The sequence below is a fragment of the Pholcus phalangioides genome, unplaced genomic scaffold (assembly GCF_987345545.1).
Source record: "Pholcus phalangioides strain wild (caught in Gottingen) unplaced genomic scaffold, Ppha-v1.0 ptg000008l_1, whole genome shotgun sequence".
Classification (NCBI taxonomy): Eukaryota; Metazoa; Arthropoda; class Arachnida; order Araneae; family Pholcidae; genus Pholcus; species Pholcus phalangioides.
In genome coordinates this window covers 51040741-51054040 of record NW_028301601.1, presented here as the reverse complement: position 1 = coordinate 51054040, position 13300 = coordinate 51040741, and the positions used below count along the sequence as shown (strand labels likewise).

Below are 13300 nucleotides of genomic sequence, written 5' to 3'. Positions count from 1 at the left end.
AAATCTTTTTTTTTTCTTTAAATTAAAATTTCGGAAGAAAATACCTTTACATGATATTATAGTTTTCTTTGTTTTAAGAAGTTCATTTCAACTCACCCTCTATGGATTTACTCTAAGGGGTTATCCTTGGCCCGCGGACCAAATGTAGCCCAGGGGGTGGCCTGCCCCAAAACCTAATTTTGTGAAAAGGAACTAAGAGGCATATGTACAGATCGCTTAAACCTGTGACCCGTGGCACATTCACAGATCCCTTAAGTGACCCAGTTCCAGAATACTTAAGTGATCTGTGGTAGAGATCCCTTGAGTGACATGTAGAACTGTTTTAGAGCACTTAAGCGACACCCAGCGCGGTTCTACATCACTCAAGTTGCCCGCGGCCCATTCCCAGATAAGTGATCCGCGGCATAGTTACGGATCGCTTGAGTGACGCGCGAGACAGTTCCAGAGCACTTGGATCCGCGAAATATTTAGAGATCACTAAAGTGGCTCTGCGGGGGACTTATCAATAGGGAGAATGTTAGTTCAGGTACCTACAAACATCGAAAAGTTTTTCTCGTTTTTTGGCTGACCGATGACCGAGTAAGATGTCATTAAGAATATTTCATATTTTCCTAAAGGGGGTGGTTGATGACGTAAGCATCATTCAAACCCCCCCCCCCCCGTCATCAAAAGTCAGCGAATCGGAAACACCCCACCTATGCTGACGTAATACTTGAATGACCTCTACACAGAAAAAGCATCATTCAAATTCCTTTTTTTTTCAATGTATTTGATTCAAATTCAATTTTTATCCAGTGTACAATGGATCCCGCTTATAACGTTCCCACTTAGAATGTTTTTCCGCTTAGGATGACTTATTTTCGTCTATTGCTCATTGAAATTTTTGAAGCGGTTTCTTGTTTTAAACGTTTTTTCATGACGGTTTTTTAAAACATGTTAGAAGCGGGATCCATTGTGTAGAAGCAGGGCCCTCTCAAGAGCATCGCTGGCGCCCGTGCAAGTAAAGTAGCCAATATCTGGCTGAAATTACACCTTTCCAGTTTACATAGTCGCTCTCAAAACTCACCATTCTAGATCTCATAATCATGAGGCCCTCCTGTGTACCTGAGAGCTCCCTGGACCATGTCCGGGTGGACCCATACGTTAAACCAGCACTGGATAAAAGTCCTGGCTCGAGACCGGAAATGTGGCCCAGATGCCCGTTTTTGGATTTACAGGGGTGTAACAATTAATTCATTAAGCGGAATTTGATTCAAGAGCGAAACAAACTTCTTGTGATTCTTCGGGCCGTATTTACTAACATGGTCACAATTTTTGGATAAGAGATCAACATAGATTGGTTAAAATCCTGAATTTAACCAATCCGTGTCGATCTCTTATAAAAAAAATTGTGACTATAGTTTAAACCAGTGGTTCTCAACCGGTACTGGGCTACTTCAAGGGGGCCATGGAAGAAAATGGAGAAAGGGGCCATGACAGGTGGTTTGGAGAGCTGAGAAGAAAAAATTAAGGTGTGAAGAAATAAAAATTTTATATTAGTGACTAACACTTACAGTGAGAGAGAGAATCCAACAAAACCACCCATAAAACCAGGACCTTCTTTAGGGCATGGACCCACCCAAGCCTCACCGCCTACATTTTGCACCAAGTTCCCTAAAATGGGGTTTTTCTCAAGTCCCCGGCTAAATTTTTCAAACCCCCCTTCTCTATATGAAATTTATTGTATGAAAAACAAAAAAAATGATGAAAACCATATTAGGCCCCGGGCTGTAGCTCTGTCAGTCCCAGTCTTGTGAGGGTCATGCCCAGGGGTCTCATGCCCATAAGTGACCCCACCTTGTGATATTTTGTATAGCACAATTAATTTTGAAAATAAGTAGGAAATATGTAGGCTGTTTATTTCCAGCTAAAGTATGGGACTACCATAGCATCACTTCGGAGGGGGGGGCATGATGTTGAGACGGTCCTGATAGCACTCGGACTAGCGGGGAGAGCAATGAATTCTAGGCTAGTGGTCTGGAGGCCAATTTTCTTTGCAAAATTTTCGTTCAGTATAAATTCACTGAAAAAAATCATTTCAATACGTATAAAGTGTCTTGCTTCTACACTGAAGAGCCAAAAAAACTGGTACAGCTGCCTAATATCGTGTAGGGCCCCCGCGAGCTCTCAGAAGTGCCGCAACACGACGAACAGCACGTCTTCTGAACAGCACGTTGCAAGGCCTCCCAGATATGTTCAATAATGTTCATGTCTGGGGATTTAGGTGGCCAGCGGGAGTGTCTAAAGTCAGAAGAGTGTTCCTGGAGCCACTTTGTAGCTATTCTGGACGTGTGGGGTGTCGCATTGTTCTGCTGAAATTGTCCAAGTCCGTCGGAATGCACAATGGACATGAATGGGTGCAGGTGATCAGACAGGATGCTTACGTACCTGTCACCTGTCAGAGTCGTATCTAAACGTATCAGGGGTCCCATATCACGCCAACGTCACAGAGCCTCCACCAGCTTGAACAGTCCCCTGTTGACATGTAGGGTCCATGGATTCATGAGGTTGTCTCCATACCCGTACACGTCCATCAGCTCGAAGCAATTGGAACCGAGACTCGTCAGACCGGGCAACGTGTTTCCAGTCCTTAATAGTCCAATGTCGGTGTTGTCGGGCCCAGGCGAGGCGTAAAGCTTTGTGTCGTGCAGTCATCAAGGGTAGTCACACGAGTGGGCCTTCGGCTCCGAAAGCCCATATCGATGATGTTTCGTTGAATGGTTCGCACGCTGACACTTGTTGATGACCCAGGATTGAAATCTGCAGCAATTTGCGGAAGGGTTGCACGTCTGACACGTTTAATGATTCTCGTCGTTGGTCCCGGTCTTGCATGATCTTTTTCCGGCCGCAGCGATGTCGTAGATTTAATTTTTTACCGGATTCCCGCTATTCACGGTACACTCGTGAAATGGTCGTACGTGAAAATCCAAATTTCATCGCTACCTCGGAGATGCTATGTCCCATCTCTCGTGCGCCGACTATAACACCACGTTCAAACTCACTTAAATCTCGATAACCTGCCATTGTAGCAGCAGTAACCGATCTAACAACTATGCCAGACACTTGTTATGTTATATAGGCGTTGCCGACCGCAGCACCGTACTCTGATTGGTTCCATATCTCTTTATTTGCATACGCATGTCTGTACCAGTTTTTTTGGCTCTGCAGTTTAGATGAGAGTTGAAAACTCTGGGTAAAGCAGGGGAGCCACGAGAAAAAAAATATGGTTCAAAGGGGGCCACGGCCAAAAAAAGGTTAAGAAACACTGGTTCAAACCATGTCGGTGAATACCGCCCTCAGCCGGTTCCATGGTGGTGATCCGGGCGTCCCAATAGGGGCAGCTAAAAAAAAATCTTTACCAGTGCGGGACCTATTTTTGGTTCCCCGACCACGTTTTTTTCTGGTCACCAAAGGTTTTTTTCCCCCTTTCTATTCGGATTTGGTGCCCCTCCTAGAGTGGCACGTGTGGTTGCACGGCCCAAGAGTCACCCTTGTGTCTCGAGATCGGCCAAGGATGCCAAGAAAAATTTTGAAATTGGTATCCGCCTTAATTGAAAGTGCAAATTAAGGCAGTGACTTCTATATAACTCATGTCCCTTTTTTAAGGGTGTCGCTAAAGTTTCTCGAGATCACACAAGAACGCTACTCGAGCAGTGCTTGACCAAGAAGGGTGCACGGACCTTTTCCGGATCGATAAAGAGGGGGTTTTTTTTGGTGAGGGGGAGGTCCGTCAGGTTAGATGAGAAAACAATTTATTGTCGTCCCATCTTGCATTATCATATGCTGAATTTTTTTGGTGCAGGGGTCAGTGGCTTTCATCACCCGCCCAGGCGGTGGTGAAAGCCACGGGTGGGTCCCTGGTCTTATTGGCGCCATCTTATTGGCACAATTATTATTATTGTAGATTGTAGAACACACAAAAAGTTAAGAACCCCTGTACTAGAGAGTGTCCGAACTTCTAATCCCCATTACCGAGGAGTGGATGTTGCGAACGTAAAAATTTGATAATTATAGACTTTAACACAGAAACATGCGCTCAACCCATATGTACACGCGTAACAACTCATGGCCTGCGGTCCGAATGTGGCCCTCGGAGTCATCTGATGTGGCCTGCGACCTGAGGACTAATTTTGTAAAAATGAACTGCGCGGCAAAATTCCAGTGACCCGCGGTTCAGTTCCACGTCATTTGAGCGACCCATGCGAGGGAGTTTGCAAGAGCATTTAAATGGCGCGCTGCACAAGATCACTCAGGTGGCTCGCTAGTGGCACATGTTCCACATCATTCAAGCGGCTTGCGGCATAGTTCCAGATCAATTAACTGACTCGACGCACATTTACAGATCACTTGTGACCCCCGGCATAGTTCCAGGATCACCCAAGCTACCCGCGGACATCTACAGATCACTTGATTGACTCGCTACAGATCACTTGATTGACTCGCATTTACAGATCACTTGATTGACTCGCATTTACAGATCACTTGATTGACTCGCATTTACAGATCACTTGATTGACTCGCATTTACAGATCATTTAGGTGACCCGCGGCATATTCACAGATCATTCTGGCACATTCCCAGATCACTTGAGTGACCCGCGGCATATTTGCGTTTCCAGATCACGACCGGCGGCACAGTTCCAGATCACTCAATAATGTGACATTTACACTCACTTAAGTACCATGTGGAGCTGTCCCGAATCATTGAAGTGGCCCACACTCTCCTAAAGGTTGTCTTAAACCTATTGCCAGCGATCACCACGGTGCTCAGTGAAGGCATCAAAGAGCGTGAGGACAACCATTAAGTTTGCCATTTGTGGGAGCTAATTTCCCTATTGTAGGTGTCACTTTGTGGGCCTATAGAAAATCTGCTGATCTGAAATACAATGTACACACCCTGCGGATGCTTTAAAGCAGGGGGTTCTTTAACTTTTGTCTTCCATGGACCCTTTGAGCCAATGAGACGGCACCGTGGGACCCTTGTCTATTGGTGCTGAACTTGAGGCTGTTTGCCCTCCTCCCCCAATTATTTAAACGCATACAATGCAATGCATCATTGTACGGGGTACGTACGCACCTGCGTACGGGGTTGAACCCCGTGTATACGGGACGAATAGCGATTTTTAGCCCCCCCCCCTTCCCCCAATGTTTTCTGTGTGTTTGTGCTTTTCTGTTCCTGTCCAACCGAAAGACATTACGGTAGGCTGTGCTGCGTAAGGGTGTGAACACAGTGCATCCGCATTTCAGATTCTGGAAACCCGCGTCATCTCCGATTGGTTAAAAAGCCGAATTTCAACTTTTTTTAACTTGAAATTCGTGGTTTTAACCAATCGGAGACGACGCGGGTTTCCAGAATCTGAAATACGGACGCACGATGTTTACATCCTAATGCAGGTGAGAATCAGGGCTTGATTTCGGCATGGGCAAAAGGGGAATTTGACCACAGCCCTGTAGTTTTGAAACACCATCCTCACAGAAAAGCAAAGATCTTTAATCATGGTCGTAGAGGTGATTCCTACTTTGCTGGGGTGTGGGGGGCTCATGCCGAAATCAGTCCTCCTCAACCTGTCCACAGTATCCCAAAGTTATGCGGTGCATGATTTTTAATCCCAAGGGGTCCGTGGACCCCTGGTTAGCAGTCTGTTTGCACATGGACCCCCAAGTTTTTGGGAGTTCATTGGGGTGCACAAAATTAGCATCGTATTTCAATTTTTTCCTTTAAAATATCGACAAATATTTTCAATCGTCTTGGGGGGCACACTACCTCTCTGCCTCAAAGAATGCCAAGTATAAAGGTGCCCCCAAAAAGTCGTGTTTGCGCAGACCCTGCTTGCCCGGAAGCAGTTGTAAAAATACAAACTGAGAAGAACGGCTGGAATACCGATGCAAATTTTTCTTCAAATTTATTAACATAATTTTTCCCTCAAAATAAAAGCAGTTGTTTGTAATTTTTTAATTATCTCCATAAATTTGTGCCATTCTATCAAAATTACTATTATTGTTTGAAGTATGTAGAAAATATTTCACTTTTGCGGTGCCGTGGGAATTTAAAGTAGCTACCTTGTTCCAGCCCTGTCCGAAAGACATTCAACGGTAGATGGTGCTGCGTAAAATGCAGGTTGAGAATCGGGATCTGATTTCGGCATGGGCACAAGAAGGGGGAGAATTCCATATAGTGTTTTGAGAACTCAAAATTTGAAACACCATATTTTCACTGAAAAAACATCTTTGATCGTGGTTGTAGGGGGGGGGGGGCTGGTTCTTACTTCGCTGGGCCCCCCTCCCCATGTCGAAGTCAGTCCCCTTACCATAACCACAGTATCCTAAAGTTATGCGGTGTGGGCGTTTGAACCCCATGGGATAGGCGAACTCCTGGTAAACAGGGCTTGTTTCTCGCATGGACAAATGGGGACACTTGCCCAGGAACTCCCCCCTCCCCCCCTCAGATTTTCCAGGCTCCGTTGGGATGCCGACATTGGCATTGAATTTAGTAATTTGATTTCTTACATAAAATATCAACTAATATGTTTAACTTTTGATCGGCTTGGGAGGAGGGCACGGGGGGGGGCCTCCTTGCCCATGCTTATGTTTCTCCACCTAAAACAAGGGTCTTAGCCTTTATTGTGTCGCAAGCACTGTATTTGCCCATCATCAAACAAGGGGAGCAGTGTTACGGCAACTTTGTCATAAGCATTAGCATACGCAAAGGGGGGGGGGGGCCGAGCCAAGATTATAGTGTTATTTTGCAGGAAAAAACGTAAAACCCCTCTTGAGAAAATTCTGCGTACGCCTATGGTCGTAAGTATTACTGAAATCTGCACAATATAGCTAAAATCGCGTAAGCAACAGAGCCTGTCGGTCTTTTCTGTTCTGTACCTAACATTCTGAGGGCGTATCTAGTGCCGTGCATGAATTCTAGTGCTGCCATCTATTTATCAAAGTATGAGTGAAAGTGAAGTGTGACGATCGGATATTTGTACCGTTGTTGGTCTGTTTCCTCACTGTGGCGAGACTTTTTAACGTGTTGATCGGATCTTAATTTCAGGCGACCACCGCTGTGCCACCGGTGGGGGGTACTATTGGGGTGGGGCTGTTGGGGGGGGGGTTTGCTCTGCCCGGATTCTGTTAGGATCTCCCACCATGTTTCATACCTCTCAAGGTAATTTGCAATAATCTTCCATGAGGACTGAGTGGAGAGACATGATTGGACTAATGGGTTCGAACCCGGGTTCACGTGATGAGAGTCAGGGGTGGGAGGACTGCATGAGAATTATACAAATGGTGAAATATACAAATGGTACCGAATCTGGAACACTCACCGGAAGAAGGCCTCGCCGAATACCTCGTGCAGTACACCCAAATCGGCCACTTCAACTTGTTGGCGTCGGTAAAGTCGTCACTGGTGTCGATGCTGTCCATCTGCTGTTGTCCGCTTTCGTTGCTCGATACCACCACCAACTCCGATTTCTTCGGATCGCCCGACAACGATTCCTCGTCGTCGTCGTCGTTTTCGAAATTGGACGACTCGTTGTTTTGGTTGCTGCCGTCCCCGAGATGGGCGAAAGGTGACGAGGTCGGACGTTCGTCATCCTCATCCACGAGTTTCGTCGTCGCCGTCGGGGTTCCAGGAACGTCCGGATCAACAGCACCCACAGACGGACTGTTGTAACCCGATCCCTCAATCCGAGACTCACTCAGATATTTTTCACTGATGTTAGTCGTCGCATAGGGACCGCAAAGCTGGTGAGAAAACTGTTCAGCAAGTCGCAACACGCTCTTTCTGGATGACGATGACTTAGTGCTCGTTTTTTCGTTCAATGAACGCGTACCGCATCTCCAAATCACATCTTGGTTCGCCAACTCACTGTCGTTCACCAGACAGTTGCGTACCGCCATCTCGGGTGAACAACCCCGATCCTTCTTCTGGAATATGTCCTTGTCCCTATGACCTGCTGTTCTCTTGCTACCGAACTGACTAATAGGTGCACCAGCATCCACGTGGACACGCTTCGATCTCGTCGAGGTGACTTTGGCGTTTTTAGGAAAAAATCCGCATGAAATCGGCTGTGGTGACGATGAAGGAGAACAACCAGTCGACGATGACTTTTCCAACTTGTTGTCCGAAGTCCTGTGGGGGTTCTGCCTCGTTTTCACGTTATCCTTGTCCGTTCCAGACAACATAGCTCCATAGATCTCAGTGTTCAACATTCTATATCTGTAAGGGTCAATCTTACCACCCTCGTAAGAGCTGTATTCCTCGCTGTCGTTGTTGACGGCGGAGTTCCAGAAAGTCGTGAAGCAGTTCTTGGCATCCAGAAAGTTCTTTCCGTACGACAATCGATTGGCCGACAGTAGATGAGAGCACTTTTCCGTGACGGGTTGTTGTTCATTCGCGCGCGTGTCGTCCTTTCGATCGGTTGACACTTTGCAAAATTGGCATTTAATGTCGAAATGCCTAGCGTCCTTTCCGATTTTGTCGACTTTAGCTGAGAGGTCGAGTCCCTTGGTGTTGACGACATCATCGTCGCTCCTACTACTACTAGTACTACAACAACACGGCCACAAGCCTTTGCGGGCATCATAACCGGAGTAATAATAATTATCAAACCGGAAAGTCGCATCTTTGATCCACGTCGTTGTCGTTTTCGGGCTATTATCATCCAACGCGTAGTCTGATTGAGCGACCGGCTCATACAACGAGTTGATAACGACATCTCGTCGTTTTTTCTCGTCTTCGACTCGCGGGAACGAACCGTGGTCATAATCGGCCGTCAAGTCGTCGGGCAGAGGCGGTGGTAGTACATGTTTCGCGGACTCAGCGGTGGTGGTCGTCGTAGTCGCGGCCCTCACACCGAAATCGGGCCGTAGGATCTTGTCTATGGAGAAATTGAGTTTTTCCCGCGGGACCCTGCGGCATGTTTGCACGAGATCGGCCGTTTTGGTTACGACGCTTTCTTCGCCGAGGGCCATGGAGGACGCCGGGGCCACGTTTCAAGGGAGTAGAGAGAAGAAAGGAAAAAAAAAAAAAGAGGAACTAGATCAGTTTTAGTTTCGCTATAGGGACGGCATTGCGCGCACTGCAAAAAGTGACTTTGGAGTGAATCAATACCGGCAATTTGAACAACTTTCTACTTCCTAAGAGGATATTTTCTTCCTTCTCATTTTTTTTTTTTAGAGAGAGAGAAAGAAAGTACGGGGGAAAATTCCTCCAATCGCTGACTGACCCCGCCCACCCATGAGCAGCGCGTCAATCTCGTCCGCCAATCAAGATAAAGTGGGCGGGGATTAGGTGGATCGGAATTTCACGTATGAGGGTTTCTCTTTTTTTTTCCCGCTCTTTGTTTTTGTTTGTCATTATTGTTTTTTTTTATGGTCTTTAAACGATTTCTATCATTGCTAGACGGAAACTTGGGTGGTCTTCATCAGAGTTTCGGCCTTTTGTTTTCTTTTCAACTCATTAAGAAAATTGTTGATGTAATTTACGCTCTCTAATCACATGTAATACGTATTTGATTTTAACTACAAATTCCTTTTTGTTTTCTCCGTGTATTGCAAACAATATCGGATATAATACCTACTTTGTGTAGGCTATTTTGAATTTGCTTGTTTGAAAGACCCCTGAAGGAATCAATAATTCTCCACGGAATTCTCGTGTGATTTTGTGGTTCAAGTATTACATCAACAGATTTTTTAGTCATTTTTGACCCCCCCCCTTCCCCCCCGCACCACACCAGCAAGTCAGCTAAACTCTGATCCCATTCCCCCTTGTCAGCAAAATTTCGTCAGCTCTGCCACCCTCCCCCCTATCTCCTTACGCATATCGGGATTCAGATATGTACGCAGGTGGAGGGGAGGGGACGAGCCCTTTATGTCCCCCGGTGAACAAAAATTTATTTTTTAATGTGTAAAAAATAAATAAGCAAAATATCAGAAGAAAATACCTCTGTGTTTATTGTTATAATCAATTTCTGTAAATTTCAATGTTATTTGAAGGCTAAGAACTCAAAATTTATCTTTAAGAAATCCATTGCGACCCCCTCCCCCCAAGCCATGTATGCTAAACAAACTGCCCTCGAGGTTATCTGATGAGGCCCGCTGTCTCAAACCTAATTTTGTGAAAATGAACCAAGCGGCGCATTTACAGATTACTTGAGTGATCCGTGGCGCAATTCCAGAGCATTTCAGCGGCCCGCGTCACATTTTCAGATCACTCAAGTAGGGCCATGACACATTCACAGACCATTTAAGTGACCCGCGGTGCAGTTCCAGAACACTTAAGCTGTCCGTGGCACATTTAGATCCGTTAAGTGATATGTGGCACAGTTTCAGAGCACTTAAGCGGCACGCAGTTGCAGTTCCAGAACACTTAAGCTGTCCGTGGCACATTTAGATCCGTTAAGTGATATGTGGCACAGTTTCAGAGCACTTAAGCGGCACGCAGTGCAGTTCTATATCTCTCAAGTTACCCGCGGCACATTCCCAGAGTACTTGAATGATCCGTGGTATATCTTACGCAGAAGATTTAGAGATCACTAATGTTGCTCCGTAGAAGACTTATCAATAGGGAGAATGTTAGTTCAGGCACCCACAAACTAGGGAAAGGTTTTTCCTCGTTTTCGGCACACTGAGTAAAGATGTCATTAAGAATATTTCATATTTTTATAGAGGGTAGTTGATGACGTAAGCACCATCCACCCCCATCGATGCTGACGTAATACTTGATTGACCCCTTACACACACACACACACACACACACACACACACACACACACACACACACACACACACACATGAAATATAAAATAATTTTCTACACAGAAACCCTTTCATACGTTCCCTCATTTATACGATATTCTGCTTCAGTCATACCAGTGTTCGTCAAATGTCCATCCAATCAAAATTTTTCAATTTTACTCCAAATTTCGTTGAGGAGTAAAAACTACTTCTCAATTGGACGGCTTTTATACAAAAGGAACCACAAGCACCATTAAATCAAAACTGAGAAAAAGCTATTTAAAGTTATATTCGATTCAGTTATCGCTTCAGTTTGGCAGTTGGTTCAAGAGCACAGAGACGGCATCACAGCCTATATGTGTCACTTGGTTCTGTTTAGGTGATAAATCCCACTGCTTTCAATAGTTCAGATGTAGGTATATCTCAAAAATTTTAAAAATGGCGCTTGGTTCCTTTCATGTAAAAAGCCGTCCGATTAATCCTCCTTAAGAGGAGTGAAATTACTCCTCAAAATTACTTTTCCAGATAACACTGAGTCATTTCCCTGTAAAGTGCTGGAAAAAAGTTTAAGGACAACCGAAAAACCGCTATATCTTGGAAACTCGTGGGTGTTGGTGCATGAAAATTTTAGAGTGGCAACTACAAATGGAACTTAACATTTTCCACTGAAAAAAATTTTGATGAGTGCTGTACTTTTTCAGGGAAAAACAATTTTTTTAATTATAGTAGGGAGAGAGACCGAGGATGGTTGTCACACTTTTACATTTCAGTTAATTTCGGGTATGTAATTCAAACCAATCCAAATGTTGGATATATCTACGTCAAGTTTGAACAATTGGCATGTACTAGAGATTTTTGCGGGTACAAAAAAAAAAATTACTCTTTCTATGAAATATAAATTTTTAAAAATTTCTTGACAGTGTGACAACCCACCCCATTCACGGGGCAAGTTGTCACAGACCATGGAGTACGTTGTTACACAACATTAATTAGGTATTCACTCATTATGAAACATTGAAAATGGTAAAACTAAATAAGCTTTACAAGATATACAGAAGACTGGATGCTGTGAAGATATTTATTATTTGAGATGTTAATTTTTTTTAAGGAAGGAAAAAACTCATCTCTGCCTCTACCGGGAGTCGAACCCGGGTCCCTCGATTGCGGACGAGTGCTCTGACCACTCTGTAGCTTAGTGGTCACAGGTTTATATAATATTTTATGAATCCTACTTTTCTTGCTGGAAAATTATGAAACAATATTCATAATTTTCCAGTAAGAAAAGTTGATAACGTGATTAAACTGCAATTCATTTGGGAATTTAAATAATGGCCGCTTTTGAACAGTAATTTTTGGGACTGTTGTGACATGCGTTGTCACTTGTACACTGTGAAATCTTACTACAGCAGTCGTGGGGGTGGGGGGGGGGGTACAGTGAGTCCCACACCGCACAGAGGGAAACAAGAGCCCCCAAATTATTTTCCATTTTTGTCATCTTAGTTATACACATAGCTTCATAATAACATAAAGCATGCTCATTTAATAATTTTTTTTCCAACCAACTTCATTTTCTGTACAATAGGACTAATTACACCGTTACTTATACAGATATATACATATTACACACAGCCAATTCCGAACGGCTTTTCCATGTTTATCACCGAGAGGTTCGTACGGCAAACGTTTGGTGTGTGCAGACTTTTCTCAATAGCAATGTGCTATTTAATCATCATGGCGCTGTTTTTGTAATAGTTCTCTTGTATCAGAAAAAACACCGGCAAAGACAAAAAAGGATATCGAACACATGACATCTCTGAGTATCTTGTAGCACAGTTCGAGAATATCTTATCGACCTGGCTACCATATTCCACTGATATGTGTGGTGTAGGAGTAGTAGGTAAAGCCTCCAAAAAATGGCTCGGAGATCCATGATGTTAATTCTTAAGTCAGCCACCTCGTTGGGCAATTTGCCTGTTGTGGCGTTGTATTTGTATTGTATTGTACCATATAATTGTATTGTATAGTTGACCATAGACGAACTGATGGACCTCCATTGCATGCAACAGTAAGAGCTTATTGAAGGTATCTTTTTCTGAGGAGGAGAGAAGTGACAAGTCCCTTATTTTTCAAATGCGATTAGAGAGATGTGTAAAATGTGGGAATCCGTGCAAAATTCTTTAGAAATGTATCAACGAAATAGAAGCACAGTAAAGCAAGCAATAAATCTGTCCAACGACAATGCAATTTCCCATCTCCGAGAAATCCTAAAAAGCACGCAAAAAGCAAGTTATACGTTCTTTTTAAAATCACACAAAAAAAAAAAAAAAAACGTAAACAACAGTGAGTCTGTAAATCGTCCAACACGAGAAAGTCTTCTCTCGTCATTTTGAGTAAGTTAATTTGTATGCATTATCGTATCCCATGTTTGTTTATGGTATTATTACATTACATATATATACTGTATATACTGTACATGTTTCAGTTGAAAGCTCTAATTCTTCACTTCTCTCTGTGTGTGTGGCCCCCTT

At 44.1% G+C, this 13300-nt stretch overlaps 1 protein-coding gene across 1 annotated transcript in view; it reads right to left on the bottom strand.

The window, feature by feature from the left end:
* Nucleotides 1-9119, bottom strand: part of LOC149084465 (uncharacterized) — a 51883-nt gene extending 42764 nt beyond the window's left edge. Inside the window, exon 1 of the mRNA XM_089234875.1 lies at nucleotides 7358-9119. Within this exon, the coding sequence (XP_089091001.1) occupies nucleotides 7358-9008 (1651 nt within the window). The 5' untranslated portion in view covers nucleotides 9009-9119. The remainder of the gene's footprint in view (nucleotides 1-7357) is intronic.
* Between the last annotated feature and the right edge of the window lie 4181 nt (nucleotides 9120-13300).